Source organism: Gracilinanus agilis, chromosome 3, assembly GCF_016433145.1.
Source record: "Gracilinanus agilis isolate LMUSP501 chromosome 3, AgileGrace, whole genome shotgun sequence".
NCBI lineage: Eukaryota > Metazoa > Chordata > Mammalia > Didelphimorphia > Didelphidae > Gracilinanus > Gracilinanus agilis.
The window spans coordinates 334,668,473-334,695,966 of NC_058132.1; the positions used below are offsets into that span (position 1 = coordinate 334,668,473).

Sequence of the window (27,494 nt, forward strand, 5' to 3'; positions counted from 1 at the left end):
TCCGATCAGTAGATGTTTCTAAAGCCAGAGTAATAAAGAAAAGGAGAGTATGACCAGATGGCATTGATTCACTAAGCATCTGCAAAGACATAGAATTCATAACTTAGAACAACCTGGGTAATTCTGTGTACCATATTAATTCATATATGTACTGTATCATTTGGAATGGGAATCAGGATATGTAAATTCTAGTGCCCCATCAACAAGAAATCTCCTTATGATCTTGGGCAACTTCCCTTCTGTAAAACTTAGTTTTCTCACCTGTAAAATTAGGGATTTGATTTAACTTGTCACTAAGGTCCCTAACTATGATTCTTTGAACATATGATTCTAGATGCCCCTTTCAGATATAACATTAAATAATGACATTCTTTAGCAATAATGCTTCTAGTTAGATAGTTGTCTAAAGGAGAAATTAAATAAAATTTCATTTGGTTGATCTGAGAATTATCTGCATTGAATAGCTTTATGTCCATGTTCCAAGCTTCAGACTGATTCACTTTGAGAACATAAATTCCACTGAGGAATAGCAAATAAAATGGAAGGTTTGATCCTCTCACCTGATAAAGATGTTGAAGGTTCTTGGTGGGAATTAAAATTAATCCTCAATCACTAATCTAGTCATTACTAGATGTTAAGTCATTTTTTTAAGCCCTGTCCAACTCTTAATGATTTTCTTGGGAAAGATTTGGGATTTTCTTGGGAAAAATACTAGAGTACTTTGCCATTTCCTTCTCTAGTTCATTTTACAGATGAGGAGCTTAAGTGAAAAGAGTTAAATTATTTTGCCCAAGGTCACACAAAGAAATAAATGTCTGAGGCCAGATTCGAACTGAGGAAGATAAGTCATCCTGACTTCAAGCCTGGTATTCTATCCATTGCACCACCTAGCATTACTGAGTGAGATCTGGTTAAGTGGTAAATTCCTTTTAAGGGGCAGGAGTTACTAGATTTTTCAGCCAGACTTCTGGCTTCTTGAGAACAATTCTGGTACCATGGAGCTCTCCGAAGTACTGAATGTCTTCAGTTTACAAACTCTCACCCTCCCTGAGCCAATCAGAACTCTCTGCCTTCTTTCTGCCAAGAACCCAACTTTTGATGATGTTGACTACAATTTAAACTTGCTTCCTAACTCACTACTACATTAAACAATACTATCGTGTAACTGATCCTCAAACTATGAACCTGCCTGATCCCTGTTAACAGGAAGTAGATCCCTAGCCATGCTTCTTACACTAATGGCACAGGTCCCTGGTTTGGTTCTCCATCCTAGGGCTTATTTTTATTTTTCCTATAGGCTTGATTTGAATTAGTCATCTCTGATTGTGCTGCAACTAAATTTTCCCATAGATCAATTCCTTTATAGAATCATTGGTTTAGAGCTAAAGCAGACTTTAGCAATCATCTATTCTAATTATCAAAATCATCAATATTGGGTTATCTAAAAAGAATGTAAGAGGGGCAGCTGGGTAGCTCAGTGGAGTGAGAGTCAGGCCTAGAGATAGGAGGTCCTAGGTTCAAACCCGGCCTCAGCCACTTCCCAGCTGTGTGACCCTGGGCAAGTCACTTGACCCCCATTGCCCACCCTTACCAATCTTCCACCTATGAGACAATACACTGAAGTACAAGGGTTTAAAAAAAAAAAAGAATGTAAGAAAGCAGTGAGGGAAATATCAAGCAGACTTTCTTCTCAAATAATTAGGAAGATGCATTCCAATGATATTATGTTCATAATTATGGGCAGAAATAATGTAAGTGACATAGAGCTAGAGTGTATGCCTTCCAGGAGTTTGTTAGGGCCCCAAATACTAGAATGATAAAGACATATTAAAGTTGTCATATATAGAGGGCTATTCAATACTATGATAAATATTCTATCTAATTAGTATGATTATTTCTTCAACTGTTACAGATCACAGATCATCCATGCTTTCTTGTCCTGATTGAATCTTATCCATGTCTTTCTTTAAATTTCTTTTTGTTCTGAAACTTTTAAGTTATTTTACTCTTTCCATTAAAATGCATTTATTTTCTCTCCCTCCAATGCCCTCCCCAAAATAAAAAGGGCATAGAGACAAATAATACCCTTGTATTAAAATTATGTAATCAAATAAAACAAATTTCTACATTGGTTAAATCCAAAAGTATATGTCTCATTTTGCATCTCAAATCTATCACTTCTGTGTCAGGAGATGAGTAGCATACTTCATCATTTTTCTGGGATCATGGTTGGTCACCAAATTGCTCAGAATTCTTAAATCTTTCAAAGCTCTTTGTTTTTAAAATATTCCTGTTAATACACAAATTGTTCTCCAAGTTCTATTCACTTCATTCTGTATCAGTTGTTATAAATCTTCTCAGGATTCTCTGAAAGTATTTTTGTTATTCCTTTTATGACAACAGTATTCCATTTCATTCCATAAACTTATCATTCAATATCTGCCCAACTCAATAGAAACATTTCTCTGGGTCTTTTACTATTTTGAGGATATGGGTGCAGTACTCGGGTATGGTGTTTGCTATATGATTGACTTATCTTTATCATACATGTCTTGGATGATTTCTTTTATACTATATTTACATACAAATTATTATGGTTAATGTGTTGCAGCCTACATATACCCTATCTGCTCTTTTCCATAGTCTTTTGGCTCTCTCGAAAATTAATATATCTGAGACAAGGATGCTCCATGATTCACAACTATACAGTATCATAGGAGAATATGGTAGTAGTATTTAAAAATAGACTTTGACAATAGGCAATAGCTCTCCTCTTAGTTCATCCTCTTTGTTGGTCATAATATGAAGTAAAAATAATGAGAAATTAATCAAATCTGACAAGGTTAAGCAAAAATTTAAAAATTATCAATGAGAATATTTGAAATATAGATTTGTGCCTACAAATGTTAATAATGGTCTTATCTCTAAATATATATGAGCTCTGAGATATTAGCTAATAAGAATATAAAGCCATCATATCAGCAAGAAATTTAAAAATTAAGTTTTTTTTGGTAAAACCTATGTGTATATGTTTCATATATGTATATATATGAAATCTCATCTCAGCCCAACTAAAATATTTAAAAACAAAAATTTTAATTTTTTAAAGAGCTTTCATACAGTGAGTTTCAGTGAATTTATAAAAAATACAACACCTTTTGAGTGTTTATAAGAACAAGTTATAACACCAAGAAAGATATAAATTTAGTAGCCAAATTTTCCAAAAAAATTTTATCATGTAATTGATGGATGGGATTGAAAATGACAATCATGATTTAGAAAATGCAGCCAACTGCCCACTTTTCCCATTTAGATCTACATATCTTTGTGACATATTTTTTTCAGGTAAGTCAGAAATTAAAACCAAGAATTAAAACAAACGGAACTTAGAACCAAACCTTCAAATTAATATGATGTGTTAAGCCAATATTAAAAAATAATAAAGCATATTCGATTGCATTTCTCTTACTAAACTATTATTAGTAATAATTTAGAGCAAAAAACTTTGTGTGCTATCAATAAATAAAATAAACTATTTAAAATATTTATTTCATTTTATTTCATCCTTTAACATTTCCATTTTAAGTACATTTTATCTTGCATACATAATAAATGTATAACATATATTTAATCATGTATAATGTGAATGCATGTTTTATCATGCATAATAATATAATTTACATGTAAATAAATATATATATACTCATATATCTCTATAAGCTTTTTTTAAACTGATCAAGCATCAAGCAATATGGATAAAATCTCATGTTTGGTGATGAACAAGAGATGGAATATTGAAAAAGCCACAATCCTGAGGGTGATAGGAAGGGATAGGAGCTAACGGACAGGTATAGCAACTGGCTTCAAAAAAGTGAAAGGTCAGTTATCAGGAGAGAAGTAGAAGAGAAGGGGCAATAATGTAGAAGGGTTTTGAGATTTCAAATAAGAGAGGGAAGGGAGTCATACTAGATAGTGACTATTTTCTACCAAGAAGAGATCCCTGGGACACATTACCATTATTCTAGTTGGCTTTGAGAACTAGTAATGATTACTCATGGTCACAACCATTCAACTTGTTCCAAATCCACCAAATTGTCCAACTTGCGTATCTCCATCCCATCTAAAAGAACAATATGAAAGACTTTGTCAAATGCTTAGCTGAAATTTTAGTAACCTGAATTCCCTTGACCCCATTCTAATAATCTTGCTAAAAAGAAAATGAGATTAGTTTGACAGACTATTTTTGGTGAAATCATGATGGTTCTTTATGACCACTGCTATCTTTTCTAGATATAACTCAACTATCCCTTTAATAATACATTCCAGAATTTTTTCAGGAATTTAAGTCAAGATCACTGACTTACTCATCATCTATTATTTCCTTCTGGCTAGGATATCTTTAGTATATTCATACCACAATATTGTTTCTTTTTCTCCCTTCATTGCTCTTCAACTAAATGGTCTTTGCCATGCTTGTTCACTCCACTTCATGAATTTTCTCACATCAATATACCTTCTGTATCCTTTGAACTGTATAGGTTCTTTTTTTAAAAAGCATACCCTTCTATAAATATATTTCAGTCACAGTCTTATCCTACTAATTCTCAATTATTTTGATGCAAGCTAGAATTCTGTCCCGCCACTTCACTTTGTTTCCCTCAGTTTTCTATTTCTTGTCAATGATTTTCCTTTTCTTTCAAATAATACTTCATTCTTCCTTCAAATCTCATGAATAGAGAAATGTTCCTACAGACACTTCCCCCTCAAAGAATCTCAGAATTTGATGGGATTTCACAGGATGTCTGGTCCAGTGCCTAGCTATCAACAGCCCCTTTTATAACATAACCAATAAATTATCATCTGGTCTTTGTTGGAAGACCTCCAGTGAGAGATAATCCATGACCTGGAAGAACATGCCACTTTTGAAATTCCTTCTGTATTAGGAAAACTGACCTGAATTTAGGCACAGATCATTATTCTGAGTAAGTGGCAGAAACACAAACACAGAACATTCTCTGCAGGTGACTGGAAAATTTAGCTTTCTCTTCATATTTGTTGCAAAAGGAGATCCTTGTGTCTCTATTTTATTTGTTGCTAGCCTCTTTGGTTAACTCTTATGGCTAATAGGCTTTTACTAACCCAGGGGGTTCTGCCACCAGGGGTCTTTGAGGAAGTTTTTATTATTAATCTAATTGTCAAAATCACTATAAAATGATGTATGAATAATAATAGAAGTGCTGAAACTCTGAATGAGCAAAAGCTAGTGATGAATGCTAAGGACAACAAAGGCAGCTTTTTTAAAAGTCATGTTGAGAGCAAGAAAAAAGATCAAAGAGGGGATAGATGCACTGTTCAGAGCAGAAAGTACAATGATAATGTAATAGAGAAAAGCCAAGACTATTCAACTCTTACTTTGCTTCTGCTTTCTTTACCAAGAAGAGCAATCTTTGGACTGAGAGAATAGGGGAAAAAATTGGTTTCAATTTTTGACCTTTATGAGAGAAAGTTGCAGGGGAAAAAAATAGGAAAGGAGAAATGTTCTTAAGCTGAATAAAGGGAGGAAGAAATTGTGAATGTGTTTTTTGAAGGTGAAGTTGAATTTGTGAAGAAGGTCAGAGATCTAATTTGGAAGAAGAGAAATTTTGGAGAACTTAAAGATATGTTGAAAGGGAAGCATTTTAGTTGAAGGATGGGAAGGGAGAAAAAAAAGGATTAGAAAGTAAAAACCCAGAGGGAATAAACAAGAACATGGCAAAATAAATAAGAAAGTAAGTAAATAATAGATAAAGTAAATAAATGAAGAACCACATCTGATAAATTGCCAAATCTTGTCATTTTCTATTTCATAAGATTTGTTCCCTTCTATTCCCTGACATATACCACCCTATGCTCTTATCATCTCTTATCTGTACTCTTATGGTAGTCTTCTAATTGGTCATTTTATTTCAAGTTCCTCTCCCCTCCAATTCATTTTGCATACCACTATTAAAATTATTTTCCTAAAGCTCAGTTCTGACTATGTTCATAAACTTATTCAAATTAATTCCAATAGTTCATTATTATCTCCAGGACCAAATATAAATTTCTTTGGAATTTAAAACCTTTCACAACCTGGCCCTTTCCTACTTTTCCAGGCCTCTTGCACTTCTCTCTATGTTCCAGGTGTAGTCAAGTCTCTCACCTAGAAAAAAAGGTAGAAGGTCTCAAAGGTTACCTCTTCCCACTCCAAGTCATCAAATATCCTGAGATTGAGCCAAAGCAGTTTCATGTCTTCCGAGGAATGATTAAGTAAATGCCCTCCATGTACTTTATTATCCAACTTTACTTGTTTGTTTACTTTTCCTAAAGCACATATCTATATTTTCACTGGCTATCCCCACAGCCTGGCTTGCTCTGCCTCCTCACCCCTGCATTTTAGAATCCCTGGCTTCTTTCAGAACTCATCTTGCTGCAAAGAGCCTTTCTTGGATCCTCACATATGATAGAACTTTCTCCTCCATTGTTACCTTTCATATACTCGCCGTATCTTGTATTTACCCAATTAGTTATATGATGGATCCCTTACCAGAATGTAAACTCTTTGAGGACAAGTATTTTTGTCTTTCTTTGTACATCCTGTATTTTGCACAGCAGCTGAAGTAGCCTTGGTATGTCCTCTGACACTTCATATAAGTAGTCATCTAATAGAATAGACCTTTTATTCATCAAGGAAGATCTGGTGAACCAGTGCAGTACCTCTGGAACAGTGTGAATTAATAGCCGTTTTTCACAATTAAAGTTCATGGGAACATTTCTTCACTGGGGACCAGGATGATTCTAAAATGGTCCTTATGATATAATGAAGGCTTTCATGCATTTTTAAAAAAGGTATGAAGAGAAGGCAACATTTTTCAGTAGCCTGTATTGAGTATGTGATATAAATAAATATTTCTGCTCCAGCCAACTAACTTCTCTCTATGTTTCAGGTATAGCCCAGTCTCTCATCTAGAAGAAAAAGTGGAGGGTTTCAGGGGATTCTTCTTCCCACTCCAGGCTATCAAATACACTGAAGTTGGGGCAAAGTAGTTCCTTGTCCTCCAAGGAATGATTAAGTAAAGCAACAGAAGCTATCAGATGATAGATCTTCCAGCAAAGATCAGAGAATGAAAAGCAGAAAAATAGTGACTAGTGCCTTCTCAGGTGGAACAGAAGTAGCTATTTACCAGCCTGATGGTCACAAAAGAAAAGTCTGTTGTCTTTCTGGGGCACACTTTGAAAACATTACAGAGAACCTTCAAAGACTTGTCAAAAATGATGACTACAAGCCTCTGGCTATTCACAGAGATCCAAATGATACTGCTAGACTAGAACCTAGAAATAAAATATTGATAATGATTACAAAGTCTTGGACAAGATACTTAAGACCACAGGGGCATAGGTTGTGCCTTTCTTACTGTTGGACACTGAAGGCAAAGAAAGGGAAGATGGAAAAAGATGTGGGAAATTAATAGCAAGGGAAGAAGATGGTGTCAGATACTGGAAAGACAATGATAAGAGATGTGTCCAAGGTGGGAAAGGGCTTTGGGTCTTGGAACTGATACTCAGGATCAATTCTAGGACAAAAGGTAAAAGTTAAAAAAAAAAAAAAAAAAAAAAAGACTGAACCGGTCCAGGCCATTGAATATAAAAGTAGAAGTTCTAGATTCAAATCCCCTTTTTAAAAAAAATTCATACCTTCTGTCTTAGAGTCAGTACTATGTTCCAAGTCAGAAGAGTGATAAGGGCTAAGCAATAGGAATTAGGTGACTTGCCCAGGGTCATACAACTAGGAAGTATCTGAATCTGGATTTGAATTCAAGATCTCTTGTCGCTAGTCCTGGATCTTTAATCCAGTGAACTACCCAGCTGCCCGCTCATGTCTTAATTCTAACATGCTATAGCTATGTCAACTGTAATAAAGGAATAAAGCAAGTGGATGGGGTTTGTGGGGCCCTAAGTCAGTAGGTGGGAAAGGAGGGTACAATGGCGGAGGTAGTAAGTTGAGGTAATAGGAGATGTAAGGGAACGACTGAGTTTAGGGAAATATAAGATGATGGAGTATAATGAGCGGCAAGGGAGAGGATGAGGTAGTTGGGCAGGCAGCTGCAACAGGGAGACAGAGACTGGGTACACAGGCTTGAGACAGAAGACACTGAAGGGAAACAGACTGAACCCCTTCCAGGTAGGAAGGGCACTTCTATAGACAAAAGGTAGGGCTAGTCAGAAATGGTTTGAAACTAACTAGAGGGCTTTTAGTCAGTTTCTCAAGCTCACAAAGAAAGAGTCCTAAGGCTCTTCCCTGTCTGTGAAATAGAAGGGCTTCTCAGAGGAAGTATAGAGATCACCACTTCCTCCGAGATGGACGCCTCCAGCTCCTCTCAGGACCCAAAGAGAAACTATTCCTTTTTCTCCTTATCCCTCTTTTATCATTCAACCAATGATCTAGCAAAAGGTTTGAATAAATGACAACCGGATTTATTAAGTATCAGGGTTGATTATAAAGGACAGAGGGATACAAGGTTTCTCTAACAACTGCCTAGGGAGAAGCTTCACGTGGGGGAGGGACACAGGAATGGGAGACTGAGAAAGGGCCTGCCCTCACTCAGTCCCGGGAGGTTTTGTTGCCTTTAAGGTTAGGGAAGTTACACACAATGAATCAGGAGATAATTTGTATCAAGGGTAAGCCCTACTTGACTATGGGGAAAACTGAGTCTTCGAAGTTTGATTGCTACTACCCAAATCCACCCTTCTCCCAAAGCCCACAGGAAATTAGGAAAGGAAATGGTGATTGGAATAGGGAAGGTCAGGGAGATCCAGAGGAATTAGCTAAGCTACAAAATCTCAAGAGAAAAGGTACAGAATCAAGGCCAGGTTTCAGCCCAAAGACTGAGCTCAGTTGACCCTTCTGCTCTGACTGAGCCTCTGGGATCAACTGTCTCTAGTCAGGGTTCTAAACCCTCTCAACTGCCAGAAATTCTGCAGTTAGCCTTTTGTAGAGTTGATTGCACCTCTGCACTACACAACAAAGGCAAATTACTCAGTTTACTCATCTGTAAAATGTGGATAATAATACTTGTACTACACACTATTTCAGAACATTATCAAGAGGAAGAAGCTTTGTAAACCTCAAAGATTAAGAGTAGTTGAAAGGAGAATACCAGTTTCTAATATAATTATTTTTTATAACAGATCACAATTATAATTCTTCATCATTCCAAGTAAGATAGTTTCTATTGAAATTTTGAGGTGAGCCCTGAAAAGTGTTTTGTTTCTTTTTTAATGTCGTATTGAGTACTATAGCACTCTGCTGGTATATGCCACAAGGTGATTAACAGTGTTTCATTGAGAAAACATCAGCAAGGTGGCACAGTGGATGGAATGTTGGGCCTGAAGTCTGGAGGACCTAAATTCATATCTAGCTTTAGACATGTGCTCTGTGATCCTGTGCAAGTCACTTAACCCACTTTGCTTCAGTTTCCTTAACTGTAAAATGGAGCCCACACACCATCATCCCCCTCCCTGTCCATAGAAGGACACTGCAAACCACTCCAGTATACTTGCCAAGTAAACTTCACTAGGAAAATAAAGAGATGTACATGATTTAAAAAATTGTCTTAACAAAACATTAGGGAAGTACTAGCATAGCTATTAGACTTCCTTCAGGCATAAAGACTTAGAAAAGATGGGGAAATAATACTCAGTAGAGTCACATACTTTTTCATATTAATTGGTTTAGACAATGTAATAATTTTCATTTTTTATTTAATTCACTAAACATTAAGCACCTGTTATATCTGTTGCCCCTAACCCAAACCTAATAGACCAGGTTTATATTGAGTCCCTCTCTCAATAATCTCTGACTTTCCTAACTATATGAATCTAGGCAAGTCACTTAACCCCATTTGCCTAACTCTTTCCCTTCTGTCTTAGGATAATTACTAAGACAGAAAGAAAAGGTTTTTTTAAAAAATCTATATGACTCCTATCTCCTATGAGGATTTACAGTGTCATAAACCTGGAAGGGAATTTAGAGGCCTTCTAATCCAACTTAATCTGATTAAACAGATCAAGAAACTGAGACCCAGTGAGACTATGATTGATCCAAGATCACAATGGGTGGTGACAAAGGTAAGGTTTGAATTCACAATTCCTAACCCCAAAACCCATTGCCTCTGCCACTATACCCTATTGCTTCTCAACTTATCTCTGGGATAATCATAATTGATTAATTTCTCGTTTGGGATTATTAGACTAGGAGACACAAGAAAATGTTAGGAAAAAATTTTTGAGTCTATAAAGGTTCAGAAGACGATGAAAAATGAATCATCTGAAGACATCAATGAAGATCTTCAAGGAACTCTCCAACCTTAAGATTTCTTTGTTTCTTTCTTAAACCCTTACCTTCTTAGTATCAATTCTAAGAAAGAAGGGCAAGGGCTAGACAATCAGAGGTAAATGACTTGCCCAGAGTCCCACAGCTAGGAAGTGTCTGAGGCCAGATTTGAACCCAGGTCTTCTGACTCCAGGACTCCACAGTCTGCCCACTGTTCTACCTAGCTGTCCCAGCCTTAGAATTTCTAAAATATGCATGCAGAAATTGGATCCAGAGCTGAACGGGAGGAAAGCAGAGTAGATTGTAGAATGCTAGTATTAAAAAAGATGGTCCTTTGCTTCCATGAGAGGCTTGGGGTCTTTGGCATAATTTCCACCTACTGTTTCTAATTCTTTCTTTTTTGGGTTAAGTAGAATAAGTCTGTGTTCCTTCACATAACAGAACTCCAAATATTTAAAGATAACTATTATGTCCCAATTCCAGTTTTCTCTTTCCTAGCCTAAACATCTCTTGTCTCCTCAATAAGCCTTTCAGTCTAGTCTTTTCAATCAATTCATAGTTTATACTTCTGGTATATGGTATCACTTTAAGTCCCCTAATCATTCAAGCTGCTCTAATAGGTTAGCTTTTGCCTTATTTTAATGAGTCCTAGGCCTCTACAACACTTCGCAGACATCTCTTCATCATGTTCCCACACTGGTCCCCTCTTCTTTCTCTCTTTCCCAATTCTAGGATCCCTTTATATATTCTCTTCTCTAGTCAGAATGTAAGCTCTTTCTCCAACAGAGGAATAACATAAGGAAATGAACAGGCAGCTTTGAAAGAATGAATCCAAGTCATTGACAACTATTTTTAAAATGCTCCCAAACACTAATAATTAAAGAAATTCAAATTAAAGCAACTCAGAACTTCAAATTCCTGCCCATCAGATGAACAAGTTGACAAATTAACGGATGACAAAATGACAAATGTTAGATGGGCTGCCAGAAGATGGGTACATTGATGAACTGCTGGGGAATCTGTGGATTGGCCCAACCATTCTGGAAATCAATATGGATCTATGCCCATAAAGATATTAAACTGGTCATAACCTTTGACGTAGATAATCTAACTATTGGGCCTATACCCTAACTAAATTTTAAAAAGAAAAGGTCTTACAGCATAAAAATATTTATAGCAACTCTTTTTGTGGTGGCAAAGAACTAGAAAATAAGAAGGTGTCCATCAACTGAGAAATGGCTAAACAAAATATGGGATAAGAATACATTAGAATACTATTGAACTATAAGAAATGATGAAAGAGAAAGTTTCAGAGAAATCTAGAAAGACATATGAAATGATGAAGTTGGAAGTGAACAGAAATAGAACATGATCACATTACAGAGAAAAATGACTTTGAAAGGCATTAGAACTCTGATCAATGCAATAAGAAACTACAAGTCTAAAGGACTGGAGATGAAATATGTCACTCATTTCCTGCCAGAGAGGTGATAAACTTAAAATGTGGATAAAAAATATATTTTTGAACATGGGCAATATGGGAATTTTTTTGGACTATATGTATTTGTTTCAAGGGTTTTGCATTTCATTTTTGAATTGCTCAATGGGAGGAGGAAATAGGATGAAAGGATAGTAAGTATATGATAAAGATATAAATACATAAATTAAAAAAGAATGAAAAATCCTTTGATACAAAGACTCTTTTGACTTATTTTTTTTTGTATTTCTATTTGTATCCCCAGTGCTAACATTATGCCTTACACACAGTAAATGCTTAATAAAAGCTCTATCTGGGAGAGAACTAGCTGGCTTAGTGAATTGAGAGCCAGGTCTAGAGATGGAAGGTCCTGGGTTCAAATCTGACCTTGATATGTCCTAGCTATATGATCCTGGGTAAGTCACTTAACCCCCATTGCCCAGCCCTTACCCCTCTTCTACCTTGGAACCAATACACAGTATTAATTCAAAGATGGAAGGTGAGAGTTTAAAAAGTAAATGATCTGTCTAATCCTTTTGTCTGCCTGCCTCTATCTAACCTTTCCTAAATTCTCTCTAACTTGTTAGTATCCTTCTAAAATTGCAGTATCCAGAACTGAACACATTATTTGACATAGATGAAGATAAAGAGTCAATTTGAAGAGTAGGTGGCATGGAGTAGCTAAGTGGCTCAGTGGTTAGAGATGGGCTTGAAAATAGGAGATCATCAGTTCAAATCAGGTCTTCGATATTGCCTAGCTGTGTGACCCTGGGCAAGTCACTTAACCCTAGTTGCCTTGCTCTTACTGTTCTTCTGCCTTGGAATCAGTACTCAGTATTGGTTCTAAGAGAGAAGGTAAGGGTTTAGAAAAAAAAAAAAGAGTAAGGGGTGTGATTTTTGGTTCCTGGAAAGTTCCCTCCCTTCCTTGCCTACCTCCAAATAGCTCTCCCACTTGGTCGATGAAATTCTACTATTACATATTTGTTCCTTTGGGTCAAGTAATGATATGTCTTTTTTTTTTAATTCAATTCCCCTAGGAGGAGGGTAATCTATGAAATCATTAATATCTTCAGTAGTTAAGTTTCCATACCTCATTGGTGGAGTTATTGATAATCGATCTTTGGGTACAGACCACAAAATGCCTGTGACTTTTGGTCCTGTGGAATTCTTATCTATATTCTTCCACAATTTTTCCTCAGAGGTTCCAATCGATATGCTGGACACCTCCACTAGGTCTTTTTACATTTAGATGGTACCAACATAACACTCAGACTATCCTTCTATTATCTGAGCCAGTGCAACATGGTTAACATGGCTTCTTTTATAGATCAGTATTTTTCCTCAAAGTTGTTCCTTATGCTGCTTTTAAAAAAAGAAATATTGTTTCGATGCTTCTCTTTCTTTTATTATTGTGACTTCTCAATGATTAATTGCTCATACAAGATAGCCCCACCCCATTAAAACCATCCCTTATAACAAAAATGCAGTTAAATAAGACTAATCAACACATTGGCAATGCCTAAAATATATATACCTTATTCTGTACCCAGCCACCTTTTTCTGACAAAAGATGGGAAGTAGGCTGCCTCAAAAGTCCTCAGAAGTCATGATTGGTCAACGTATTGAACAGAGTTCTAAAGTCTTTTAATGCTCTTTTTCTTTGCACATTGTGCTATACCTTCAGCTTAAGTCCCTGGGGGACCAAATCACTAGAAATATGTTGCAGTTTACTTAAATTCACTATGCATTTTTGCATTGTCTTTTTGGGATAGATAAAAATGTTTATTTTCCAGATTGTGACCTGTAGTTGAATGGTCAATCCATTGGATTAGTACATCAGTACACATATTTGGGAGCAATCTCTGTCGATGGACAGTTAATTAGAACTGAAACTGAATAATAACAAGAAAGTTAGATGGGTTGGATTTGGCCTCTCTGGAGTATAGGCATTTAATAAATGCTTGCTGAATGAATGAATGAAAATGGGATATGAAAAAGGCACAGTTACTAACTTTGATTATCACCACAGCAATATAAAGCAGTCGCCGCAATGAGGAGACCTAAAGAGTCCTGCAATGGCCTAGTTCAACAATAAATATGTAACCCTCTTTCCAAGTGAAAAGAGGGAGCAGCCAAGGATAATACCAGTTCAAAATAAAAAAGCTCTTTTGTAAAATATTCTGGAGGTTAGCAGAAAATAATTAATTGCATATCCTCATAAAGCAATGAAAAGTCATGAAAGTGAAATTAGTGTATTTTAGAAAGCTTGATGTGAGACCACATCATCCCAAGAGCACTGATAGATAAAACTAGAAGGAAAATATCAAACAAATAGAAAATGGAAAAAATCTGACAATGTTTTCATAACATAATTTTTTTTCAAAAATGACAGAGGTATCACTATGTTTGTACTCCACCATCCCAGTTCCTGTGTGCAATATATAAAGAAGTAGAAATAGTACCTTAGAAAATAAAGTAGAAAAGATTAACTAGGACAGACCAAGTACACAGGACAAATTCCTGCTGAAAGTGATAGAATCTTTTTTTTTATTTAATAATTTTTATTTTTTAGAAAAATTAACATGGTTACATGATTCATGCTCTTACTTTCCCCTTCACCTCCCCCCAACACCCCCCCCTTAGCCGATGCGCATTTCCACTGGTTTTAACACGTGTCATTGGTCAAGACCTATTTCCAAATTGTTGATAGTTGCATTCGTGTGGTAGTTTTGAGTCTACATCCCCAATCATGTCCTCCTCAGCCCATGTGTTCAAGCAGTTGCTTTTCTTCGGTGTTTCCACTCCTGCAGTCCTTCCTCTGAATGTGGGTAGCGTTCTTTTCCATAAATCCCTCAGAATTGTCCTGGGTCATTGCATTGCTGCTAGTACAGAAGTCCATTACATTCTATTTTACTACAGCGTATCAGTCTCGGTGTACAATGTTCTTCTGGCTCTGCTCCTTTTGCTCTACATCAATTCCTGGAGGTCTTTCCAATTCACATGAAATTCCTCCAGTTTATCATTCCTTTGAGCACAATAGTATTCCATCACCAGTATATACCACAATTTGTTAAGCCATTCCCCAATTGAAGGGCATACCTTCATTTTCCAGTTTTTTGCCACCACAAAAAGCACAGCTATAAATATTTTTGTACAAGTCTGTTTATCTATGATCTCTTTGGGGTACAACCCCGACAATGGTATGGCTGGATCAAAGGACAGGCATTCTTTTATAGCCCTTTGAGCATAGTTCCAAACTGCCATCCAGAATGGTTGGATCAATTCACAACTCAGAAAGTGATAGAATCTTGGCAGAATTGAGGAACTGTTTTATAAGCTATCTCAGGGAGGAGAAGATACCAAAAGATTGGGAATAGGGCAGCTGGGTAGCTCAGTGGAGTGAGAGTCAGGCTTAGAGACAGGAGGTCCTAGGTTCAAACCCGGCCTCAGCCACTTCCCAGCTGTGTGACCCTGGGCAAGTCACTTACCCCCCATTGCCTAGCCCTTAACACACTTCTGCTTTGGAGCCAATACCCACTATTGATTCTAAGACAGAAGGTAAGAGTTTAAAAAAAAAAAAAATAACAGTTACAGAGTGCTACAATGGTGTGTGCAGGTAGACTAAAGCCTATTTCCAAAGACAGTCTATATGCAAGTGCCAGACAGGGAGGTGGTATGGTCATGTGTGACATGAGACAAGTGAACAGTTAAAAGTACTCCATTGTTACCCAAGAGATCTGCAGAAAAAAGTCTAAAGCAGAGGTTCTTAAACCAGGTATTCATAAACCTAATTTTTTAAAAAATATATTTTAAACCTTTACCTTTTGTTTTGGAATTAATACAATGTATTAGTTCCAAGGAAGAAGAGCAGTAAGGGCTAGGCAATGGGGGTGAAGTGACTTGCCCAGGGTCACACAGTTAGGAAGTGTCTGAGGCCACATTTGAACCCATGACCCCACCCCCACCCCTGTCTCTAGGCCTAGCTCTTAATCCACTGAGTCACCCAACTGCCCCCATTTTTGAAAATATTTTTATATTTCCATATAATTGGTTTCTTGGGGGAATTCTACCAATTTTATTTTGTGCACTTAAAAAAGATCATTCTGAAAAGGGATAGGCTTTCCCAAACTGCCCAAAAGTTCCATAATACAAAAGAGATTCACAACACCTGAAGACCTATAGCACATTATGGGGATTCTTTGAGGAAGATCTATGGAAGAAAATGGAACTGCACAAGATGAAAAAGCCTGGAATGTTTGAGACCTGCTCTGACAGAGGGAATGTTCACATTGATGATATCACAGAACCACTGAAATATGAAACTGTTTCTTCTGCAATAAGAGGGTCTAAGGACACTTGTAGAAAGCACTGTGTAACTTTGAAGAGGCATTAAGCACCAGACACAGACATAGGAAGGAGATGAGCGGCAATGTTATTTCATCAAAGCCAATACCTTACTGGGCACTGTTCTTGAGTCCATATTGGATGTTGCTTGGTACCTCACCTTGAGAAGATGAAAGATTGCTCTCTCAATATTCTTTTTCTAGCTCATTGATCTGTGTCTGATATTCTGGAAGGAACTCTGGGAAGGAATAGGCTCAGCACTCTAAATGGGGAGAAAATTCTGCCAGAGGAGTTCCATTTTCCTTTTGTTAATTTCTTCTGCCCAAACCTGTATTGCTTGGCTGGAGGCTTTCAGCGCTCCTGAGAAAGCAAGGCACCGAAGAACGGGGTGATGAGGAGAGATGCAAGACACAAGGGGAAGTATCTTCCCGGGAATGATGGTCTATCCATCTCTGGAAATGACAATCCAAAAAGACGTTTTAATCTCCTCTAGAGACCTAGAGAAAGACAAAACACTCTCTCATCCCTCTCTAGGAAGGGTTAGGAACATCCTTGTCTGGCAACTCTCAGACCTTGGATTCTGGGATTTAGGAACCCCAACTCAAATTATTTTCTAAAAGATGACAGAATTTTGTGTGAGTCACATCATAGGGTGGTGAAGTTGAGTTCTACTAATTTATACCTTGTAGCACTTACCCCACCCCCATCCCCTACTTTCTATGGTTCTGAGTGACCATATTTGAGATTTAGATAACAATGATTCCTGGTTTGGAGGCTGTTGTACAGTATACTCCTAACTAGTGACATGATCTTTCCTCTGCATTGTGTGGAGAAAAGGGTGGAGGCCGGAGATGTCTACAGGGAGAAGGAATGACCTCTTCCCCTCAGCCTCTCTCCATTTTCTCTCCTAGAAGGACTCAGCTGTGGTGTGCCTAGGTGTCTAATCCATGTGCTTCTTCTTCCCCTTTAATCTGGAGTAATGCGGATAGATTTAACTTGACATTGTCGGAAATAAAAATCTCTACCCTACTCTGTTATCCTTTCCTGGGTTCAAAGAAGGGAGGGTGGAAGCGAGGCAGTAAGCGGGTTAAGGATCAGGGGAGGCTGCTCGCACCGTCGTCCAAGGAGTGTTGCCTCTTCTAGCAGCAGGGGCGGCATTAGTGGCGACTGGTGAGACAGTGACCCCAGCCATCCTGTGCTCCTTTCAGAAGCGTTCGGCAAAGCCTCCCTGCAGCACTGCATTGGCTTGTCGGTCCTGCATGACATCAGAGAGGATGGGAGAGAGCCGACAGGGCGCAGGCGCTGGAAGTGGGGAGGGGAGAAGCTCCAGCCCCCGGCTCGTCGAGATCACACCGCCTCAGCATCCCCATCCCTCCGCTCTGACCGTCGGCGCTCCAAAACCTCGCGCCCTCCCTTCCAGCTCTGCAGCCCGCGCGGGCGGCATCCTGAATCGTCCTCCGCATTCTCCTCCACCCCTTCCTTCGCAGCTACTACCTCCTCCTCCTTCTCCTCCTCCTTCCAAAACGCAGCCCGAGTCAGGGGACCAGGGGGAAGCTGCAGAGCCAGGAAAGCTTGCAGCCAGCCCTTCCCCCTTCCAGATCGTAGCCTGCCTCGCCTCCTCTTCATCCTCCTCCTTCTCCTCCTCCTTCTCCTTCTCTTCTTCACAGTCCTCCCTTCTCTACTCCTTCTCCTTCTTTGGCTCCGTCTCCTCTCCTTCCTCTTCTCGCTCCTGTTCCTTCTCCTCCTCTCCCCACACCCCAGAGCCAACACCATGTCCGCAGGAGGAGATTTTGGGAACCCATTGAGAAAATTCAAACTGGTCTTCCTGGGGGAGCAAAGCGGTGAGTACCTGGTTTATTTGCCAGGGTTGGAAGCTAAGTCTGGTGCCACTTTGCATTCTCTCCCACTCCCTTCCATCCCTCAACCTCCCTGCAGTTGTAGTGCACACCTTCCCTTCATCCTTGGGCTCCCCCCACCCCCGCCCCCACCCTGCACCTTACCCTGGCCCCCCTCCTCCCACACACAAAGGAAATCAAAAGCAAAGAGTGGCCCCTGGGCACGAGGGTGGTCATGGAGGTAGGGGTAGACGGAGGAAGGGCAGGGAGGTAGTGGGAGATAGCTTCAGTCGGGCGACTGACTCAGACTGGCAACTGGAAATGGACCCCAGATCTGCTGATCTTTTTGCATAGTGCGGCAGCTCGTGCTGCACTCTGGAATGGGCTCAGCTCCGGGCTGGGGAGGGAGTGGGCTTGGGGCAGCCGGTTTGCTTTTTATTCCAACCCTCGGGCTTGAGGTCAGGGTGCAGCCTGATTGCTTTTGGGATTGGGGAAGGGTGGAGATGGGGAAGGGTGGCGTGACAGAGACTGAAATGGTTGGTGGTGTGCCCCGACGTGGGAAGGTGGAGAGTGTGCAACTGACCACCGCTAGCTCTTATGGTCAAGCACCCACAGGATCTCAAGCGTGGCTATTTTGGCTGCTTCGAGGCACGGAGGAAAGCGGTAAAAATCAGAAGGAAAAGAATGTTAACCCCCATGCCCCCCACTTCCTCCCTCCCCCCAGTCAAAATTGGTTTCCGGGAAAGAAACTTGCTAATCATTCTGCCCTCCAGGAAGACTGGAAAGCTTGGGGTTTGAGGAAGTAGCTTCAACATTAATCTCTTGCCTCTCATCTCAAACTGGACATAGAAGGTTCTAGTATTGGCCATCTCTTCTAGCCTTGTGTTTCTTTGCTGAAGGTTCAAGGTGGGGAGATGTCCCCAGATGATAAGGAGATTTATTGTTTCTTACCTCTCAGGCCTTTCACTAGAGGTGCCCTGAGGAAGTCTGGAAGAAGAGAGGATTTTTTTGGGGGGGAAGGGGACATCAGGTGGGGAGAGTCAGCCTGCTCCCAAGAGATTTGTGCTGCTTTGGCTCTGCAAAGAAAGGAGAGGAGACACACCCTGGTCCTTCCACCAAGTGTGTAAGCGTGTCATTCCTCCCTGCCACCTCTCATCATAAATAACAGAGAAGAAAACATCTCCAGGGGAGGGTGCAGGGAGGGAGAGTGAGATGGAGATGAAGAAGGAGAAGGAGAAGGAAACAGCCAGTTCCCCAGATCTGACTAGAGATGACCAGCTAAATCTACTGCTGCTCTTGCCTGCTCTGCCACAGGAGGGGCTGCCCCTCTATTGGGCTCTTGGCCTGTAAAAGCCAGTTTTCTGTTGCAGGATGACAAGGGCAGTTTCAGTAGTCACAGGCTGGAGAAAGGGAGCAAGAGATAGTGTGTGTGTGTGTGTGTGTGTGTGTGTGAGAGAGAGAGAGAGAGAGAGAGAGAGAGAGAGAGAGAGAGAAAGTATAGAAAGAGCACTGCCCTGAAATTTAAGGGCTCTTGGGCTTTAGTCCTGGACCTACTAGCTATGTGACCTTGGGGAACAACCTTTCTGGGCCTCTGTTTCCTCATCTGTAAATGTCAAGGGTTAAGCTAGGAGATCTCTTAGGCTTCCTTCCAGCTCTGATTTTCCATGACTCTTTTTGAGGGAAGCCACAGGAAGGATGAGTGTTTGGTTTGGTTTGTGATTTGGTACTGTCATCTGAGAAAGGAAGCAGCGTTTGGGAACTGGATCCCAGGATATATCTGCATTTCCATGGAACAGGCCAGAAGAAGCCTGGCCAAGATTAGGCTAGAGGTCCTCTTTCAGCTCAGAGCATCAATGAACTATGTGAAAGGTGTGTCTCACCCCCAGCTTCTACCCAAAGTCCTCATTTTATCCCTAGCATCAGTCCTATCAGCATGGATGGAGCCAATCCTCTTCTTCAGTGATGTGTTTGATATCTTGTGCCCGTATAAGGGACAGAGCCCATTGACAGCTCACAGAGTGGGTGTGGCGGTCTGCGGCCTTGGGGCTGAGAGACAGCTATCCACCCAGGCTCCTGGATGCATTTAAAACTCTGAGCACAGTCTGGGAACTGAAACTCCATTCAAATGGCATCAGGAGCAAGACTTGGGTGTTTTTTTCATTGGGCCCAAGTTGACATTTCTAAGGGAGAACTCATCTGCCTGAGGGATAGGAGCTCAGGAGTGGAATTTTTCATCTTCCCCCAGACAGCATTTTCACTGAGTTGGGCTTTCTTATTCTCTCACTGGAAGTAAATTCTCTCCAGCTTGGGATCTGCTCTATTCATCTAGGATCCCTGGTCTAGGCTGTCTGAGGAAGGGGAGTTTCCATCTGAATTAGACATTGCATAAGGGAGGCTATGTGTTGTTAGGGGAAGAATGCTGTATTTGAGGTCAAAGACTGTAGATTCAAATCCTAGTCCTTTTACCTTTATGACCTTGGGCAAGTCACCCTTCCTGGATCTCCGTTTCCTTATCTATAAAGTGTAGGGATTAGACTAAGGAACCTCTGAGGTTCCTTCTAGTCCTGTTGGCCATATATTGCAGCATGGCACAAGAAATATCCTAAGGGGAAAGGTATCTTAGTCTGAGTTTGGAAAAAAAAAACTCTCCTTCTCATTTCAGCAATCCAGTGTGGGAGAAAGCTTTGTAAACTACTTATATCATTGAGTATTGAAGAGTTTACAGTGTTAGCCTGGGCAAGGGACGTCAAAGAATCTTCATTCAGACTCAAATGACTCCCCTATTTTGCAGGTTAAGAAATTTAAGCCCATAAAGGTGAATTGGCTCAGGTCACAAGGTCAAGTTAACAGCCTGGATGAGAGTCCAGATTTCCCAATTCCCACTCCAGTGGCTCTCTAGCTGATACCAAGTCCTGGGGCCTTTAGATGACCTTGATTTAGGAAGAGGACAGAGACCAAGAGAGGCAGAGAAGATAAGGAAATCCATAAGTAAGAGATGGAAGACTAAAGATAAAGAGAAATTAAGAGAAAACAGAGGTAGGAAAAAAAGATGAATGAAGAGATAACTTTCAATTAAGAAAACTATTTTACAGATAATAACATTTTAAAAGAATTCTGTGTGTAGGGCATAACCCACTCCCCCCGACTAGGTATGCCCACCAGGTTTTAAGAAAATCAACAAAGTGAGCAAATAGAAAAATTAGAAGGTAATTATTTGCATTTCAAAAGCCCTCCTTCAATAATGGGGTGCCTTTAAATAGTTCCCATAGCCCTTTTACATGTTAATTACTTGGCTGAGAAATGGGGAATGAAGAGGACAGAACATTAAAGACTTCTCAGAAATGTAAACAAAGAAATGTACACTGGGATAATGGTGAAAGCACTGAACTGAGATCCCAGGGACCTGGAGCCTAGTTCTATTTCTGCTATTAAATAGTTGTATGACCTTGGGTGAGTCACCCAGGCTCTCTGAACCTTAATATCCTCATTTGTGTAAATGAAGAGGTTCATTTCGATGATTCAGTTGAATTCAGAGTAAGCTATTAAGTGCCTGCTATGTGCAAGATATTATGCTAGGTATTAGGGTAAAAAGAACACTGACATAGAATCCAGCACAAAGGACTTATATTCTACTGGAGGATAGGACAGATAGATAGATGGATGGATAGACAGATAGACAAATAGTTTGATAGGGATAGATGGGTCAAAAGATAGAAAGGTATAGATAGATAAAAAGATAGATGACAGAAAGAGATGGATAGATAGGTAGAAAGATAGATAGATAGATAGATAGATAGATAGATAGATAGATAGATAGATAGATAGATAGATAGATAGATATAGATATAGATAAAAAGATAGATGATAGAAAGAGATAAACAGATAGATGGATAGATTGATAGATAGGTAGATGGGTAGAAAGATAGCTATATAGATAGATAAAAAGATAGATGATAGAAAGCGATAAACAGATAGATGGATAGATTAATAGAAAGACAGATAGAGATAACTTATATGGATTATTAAATGGATAGATCAATAGATGGAAAGATAGAAAAACAGGCAGGTAGAGACAGGTAGATAAGATAAACAGACAAACAGATATATAGATGATAGAGAAGTAAATGCAAAGAATATTCAGTATTACAAAAATAATTTCAAGAGAAAAACAATTACAAACACCAGGAAGGCCTCATGTAGGGGGAAGCACCTTAGTAGTGCTTGGAAGGATGCAGGAATTCCCTGAATTCAAGGTGAAGAGGGTGAGCATTCCAGATATGAGATACCATTTTTTTTAAGTCAGGAGGAATTTCTAAGAACTCTTACAGTTTTTCTATTTTATTCATATTCTAATTCTCCATAATAAAGATCATGGATGTAGATAATAGTGTTTAATAACCATCATATATATGTATATATGTATGTATGTATATATGTATGTATGTATATATGTATGTATGTATATTAGAAGAAGCCTGGAATAGATTAGGAAAAGGGCTGTGTTTTTAACAGTCAGTTTTAGGAGTACTCGGGCTTGAATCCCCACTCTATAACTGATACCTTACAATAATTTGAGCAAGAAAGCTAGATGGTTAAGGATAGATCAATAGCCCTGGAGTTAGGAAAACTTGACTTCAAATATGACCTCAAACACTTCCTAGCTGTGTGACCAAGCAAGTCCCTTAATCTCTGTGTCAGTTTCCACATATAGAAAATGAGGATAATAATCCCCATTATAATTTACCTTTCTACCTCCCAGGGTTGTTGCTAGGATCAAATGAAGTATTTATAAAGTGCTTAGCACAGTGCCTGGCACAAGGTAGGTACTTAATGAATGCTTTTTTTCCTTCCTCCTTCTCTTCCCCTCCTTTTAATCTCTTGGGACCTCAGTTTCCTTGTCTATAAAATAAGCAGGAGTGGACTTGATCTCTCAGTTCCCTTCTTGCTCTAAACCCATGATACCATAAACTCCAAAATAACCATGCCCACAACAGGAAATAGGAGTCCATAGACAGAAAAAAATATTTATTCACCACTTACTGAGGAAGATATTTATTGTGCAAACTCTGACCTTGACTTTTTTGGGGGTTGGGATATTATCTCTTGCTTTCCTGGAAATAAGGAATCATTCCACTTATCATAGATAGGTCTCATTTATGCATTTTACCTTATTTACAATAGGAGATCAATACATGTTTGTTGAATTGAATTGATGTTCCTGATTGGTACTAATGGAGGGGTCCAGAAATCCACAGGTCACAGAATTCTCTATTTTGCCCATTTCTTTTAAACTTTTTTTAGAAGGTTTAAGTTTTGAACCTGAGTAAATGAGAGGAAGAGGAGTAATCAAGGAAGTAGATAATCCAGTTGTACAATCTGGCCCTGAGTGACCAACTTAATTAGATGTATTGAGTTATTCATAGAGTGCTTAGTAGTGGTTGTAGGGTCAGTCAGTCAGCAAGCATTTATTAAGCATCTACTATGTGCCAGGTTCTGACTAAGCACTGGCAAGTCAAGGAAGAGCAGAAATCAATCACCATGGAGTAGCTAGGTGGCTCAGTGGATAGAGAGCCAGGCCTGGAGATGGGAGGTCCAGGGTTCAAAAATAGTCTCAGACACTTCCTAGCTGTGTGACCCTGGACAAGTCACTTAAACCCAGCTATCCAGCCCTTCCTGCTTTTCTCCCTGGGAACCAATAATTAATATTGATTCTAAAATAGAAGGCAAGGGCTTTTAAAAAATCAATCTATCAATCAATCAATCATCATTCCCAAGACACAGTCTAATGGGAGTTGTTGTGGTTTGGTTGTTTCAGTTTGGGATTTTCTTGGCAAAGATACTGGAGTGGTTTGCCATTTCTTTTTCCAATTCATTTTACCAATGAGGAAACTGAGGCAAACAGGGTTAAGGGACTTGTCTAGAGTCACATAGCTAGTAAGGCCAAATTTGAACTCAGGAAGATGAGTCTTCCTGACCCTAGGCCTGACACTCTATCCACTGAGCCACCTAGCTACCCAATCTAATGGGGAGACAGAATGCAAACCTTATAGACAAACAAGATGCCAACAGGTCTTCTTTGTTTGTAGTGGGTTAAAAGATAAGTAGACCATAGAAAAGAAGAGACAGTGAGGACTCCCAAGGAGTTCTTTCTTCATTGATGGGCAGAGTGATCAGATTCAGAGGGGAAGAAGGAATAGCTAATGACTCATTCTACTCCCTATACATTCAAAATATCCCTGGCTAGAAGTCCCAAAGAGGTGAGACCAAAATGGCAGCATGAAGGAAGACCTCATTCTATTTGCCCTAGGACTCAGAATGGTAATGATAACTTGATTGGTGCATTACGGGAGAGGTCTAGACAGATACAGAGGCCGAGACTGGAGAGAGCCATGCAGATTATCTGCCAATGGCATGATGCATTCCTAAAGGAAATCTGCTCTCAAGGACTAAGGGATTAACATAATGAATTCTCTTTTTTTTTAAACCCTTAACTTCTGTGTATTGGCTCCTAGGTGGAAGAGTGGTAAGGGTGGGCAATGGGGGTCAAGTGACTTGCCCAGGATCACACAGCTGGGAAGTGTCTGAAGATGAATTCTTTTCATGGGAGAGATCAGATTAGCCATTCACATAGTGTCCACCTCCAAAAGATAATTGTATTAGCCATTGTTTTTGTATGAGTTAACATCAAACTATTCATTCAATAAATATTTATTAAATATCTACTTCCTATATGCAATGAAGTGTGTTAAGCAAACACAAATACTATAGGACCCTGCCTTCAAGGATTTCATCATCTAGCAATTATTGTCATTTGTTAATAAATATTGTATGGCATCCTTACATCTACTTCCTCAGAGGTTTGGTTTGTCTTTTCTCCTATTGTTTCTCCTGTTGTTTTTTTTCTAGGCTCCCTTACTAAACAGTATGCCCTTTGAGGTCAGTCATAAACTTTTTTGAGGTTCTTAAACATAGTGAATGTACTGATTTGATTTTGGAGAATATTTAGCATTTAGCATCTAATCCTGTCTGTATGGGAATTACTATTATTATATACTTCTCTCAGAATTCCCAGTTTGCTTCAAATATCAGATATTCTCTCCTACATGGATAAGTCTTTTTCTGATTCCTCAGATGTAAGTGCCTCTCTCTTCCAAATTTGTTGTTGAGTATTTCAGTCTGATCCAACTCTTTGTGACCCCATTTAGGGTTTTCTTGGAAAAGATATTGGAGTGGTTTGCCATTATACAGGAGGGACAGGGTTAAGTGACTCACCCAGGGTCACCTAGTTAGTAAATGTCTGAAACTGCATTTGGACTCATGGTGATGAGTCTTTCTGATTCCAAGCCCAGTGTTCTGCTGGCCCTCTTTCAAATTACTTTATGCATCTCTTTTGTAGCTAATTAATGTGTATATATAGTGTTTCCCCTAATAAAATATAAGCTCCCAGAGGTCCAGTAATATTTTATCTCTGTATTTACATCCCCAGCACCTCACATGCTATTTGGCACACAGTAGGTATCTAATCAATATTGACTGATTGATGAGATGGCAACAAATTAAAGGAGACCAATCTGGGGACAAAAATAACCTCTTTTTTCCTATCTGCTAATTTTTTGTATTGAGACACATTTTTTCCATTTGAAGACATTTTTTAAAGGCCAACCACTTTAGTATTCATCCTACTCAGTGCCCATTTGATTTGAAAGTTCCAGATTTTTTTTTCTTGCTGCCTTAGCTTCTCTCTCCATAAAACAGGGGAAAAGATTTTATTCCTTTGTCATTTTGTTCCATGGAAACATAAGGAGAGTATATTTAAGGACAAATGGAAAGATGTGTAAGGGAAAGGCACTATATATGATAAGATAGTGTTGAAGGATAGAAGCATAGGCTTCTCTTTGGCCCTGAGAGGTCACTCAGTCCCTGAGCCTTAAGGAATGGCTACACCTAAACCATACTGATTAGCTTACAGAATCCCAGAACAGGAAGAAATGAATTCATTTCTGCCTATAGATGGTGACTTTTAAGGGCTTCCAGAAACGGAAAGTCCTTCCCTTGAGAACCCATTACACTATACTTTGGCTTCCTCCATGATTGGGAAGTTCTGCTAGGAACACTCAAATTCATGCTCCGTCTATATTTATGCCTCTTGTATTCAGTCCTTGGTGGAAGAGAAGAGCTGGTCATCTCCAAAGGTGAGGCCCTCACACTTGTGAACTTTTCAAGTCAGGAACTGGGAATGAAGAGGAACGCTTTAATTGACAAATATTTCTTCTTCTTTTTTTTATAAACCCTCCCCTTCTGTCTTAGAATGGACACAGTATCGGTTGCAAGACAGAAGAGCAACAAGGCTAGGCAGTTGGGGTCAAGTGATTTGCCCAAGGTCACACAGCCAGGAAGAGTCTGAGGTTATATTTGAACCCAGGATGTCCTATCTCTAGTCCTGGCCATCTATCCATTGAGCCACCCCGCAGTCCCTGACATGTATTTCGATGAATCTCACCTCATTCTATGTAATTCTTGTCCCCAGCATCCCATAAATTCTCCTTAAAGAATTAATCCTATTGGAATAAGCCTCAAAGGTAGGATTTGAACCAAAGTCCTCTGACTCCAGGCAGTGTTCTTTCCATTATGCCACAACCCCTTCCTAGTTTAGAGTGTCTAGGGAGCTCTCTACAGTTTCAGCCCCATTTCCTAAGGGAGCCAGGAGAATGAGGCTTGCTTAGTTTTGGTTGCTGGGGGCTTCTTGCTGGGAGATTCTTCATCTCCAGCTGTTTCCAAGCTGTAGCTGGGTGGTCCTGAAGCTTTTGGAAAGAGGGAAGCAGTGGAGGGTTGCAGGGAGTGAAGAGGGAAGTGCACAGAGAACAGAGACTTTTGCAAAGTCAAAAAGAATCTTGCATTTTAATTTGTGCATTATGAAAATTAAATTGTACTTGGTATTAGGGGAAATCGAGATAACTGATACTAGAGAACAGACAAAGCAAGAAGAGAAAAACTTTAAAAATGTGGTTTGTCTGTGTAAAAGTAAAACTAATTATAGTCATATGGTGTCTATTTACATGAATTGCTTACCATTTAAACCAAATTACTGTGCAGCAAAATTACATTTATGTGTATAGTTAAATATGTCACATAACTGCTGTAAGTTTTTCTTCAGTTATATTAAGTCAGTTCATGTCTTATAGTTTGTTGCTAATAGAGCCAGGGTTTTACTCAGGATCTGATTTCTTATTTTTTTTTAAACCCTTATCTTCCGTCTTAGAGTCAATACTGTGTCTTGTTTCTAAGGCAGAAGAGTGGTAAGGGTTAGGCAATGGGGGTCAAGTGACTTGCCCAGGGTCATACAGCTGGGAAGTGTCTGAGGCTAGATTTGAACCTAGGACCTTTCCTCTCTAGGCTTGGCTCTCAATCCACTGAGCTACCCAGCTGCCCCCAAGATCTGATTTCTTTCTTCTTTTTTTTCTTTCTTTCCTTCCTTCCTTCCTTCCTT

At 39.3% G+C, this 27,494-nt stretch overlaps 1 protein-coding gene across 2 annotated transcripts in view; it reads left to right on the top strand.

The window, feature by feature from the left end:
* The first annotated feature begins 17,943 nt into the window (after window positions 1-17,943).
* RAB6B (RAB6B, member RAS oncogene family) overlaps window positions 17,944-27,494 on the top strand; it is a 159,137-nt gene continuing 149,586 nt past the window's right edge. For both annotated transcript variants that reach the window (XM_044666702.1, XM_044666703.1), the window contains exon 1: window positions 17,944-18,013. In XM_044666702.1, coding sequence (XP_044522637.1) covers window positions 17,944-18,013 — 70 coding nt within the window. The remainder of the gene's footprint in view (window positions 18,014-27,494) is intronic.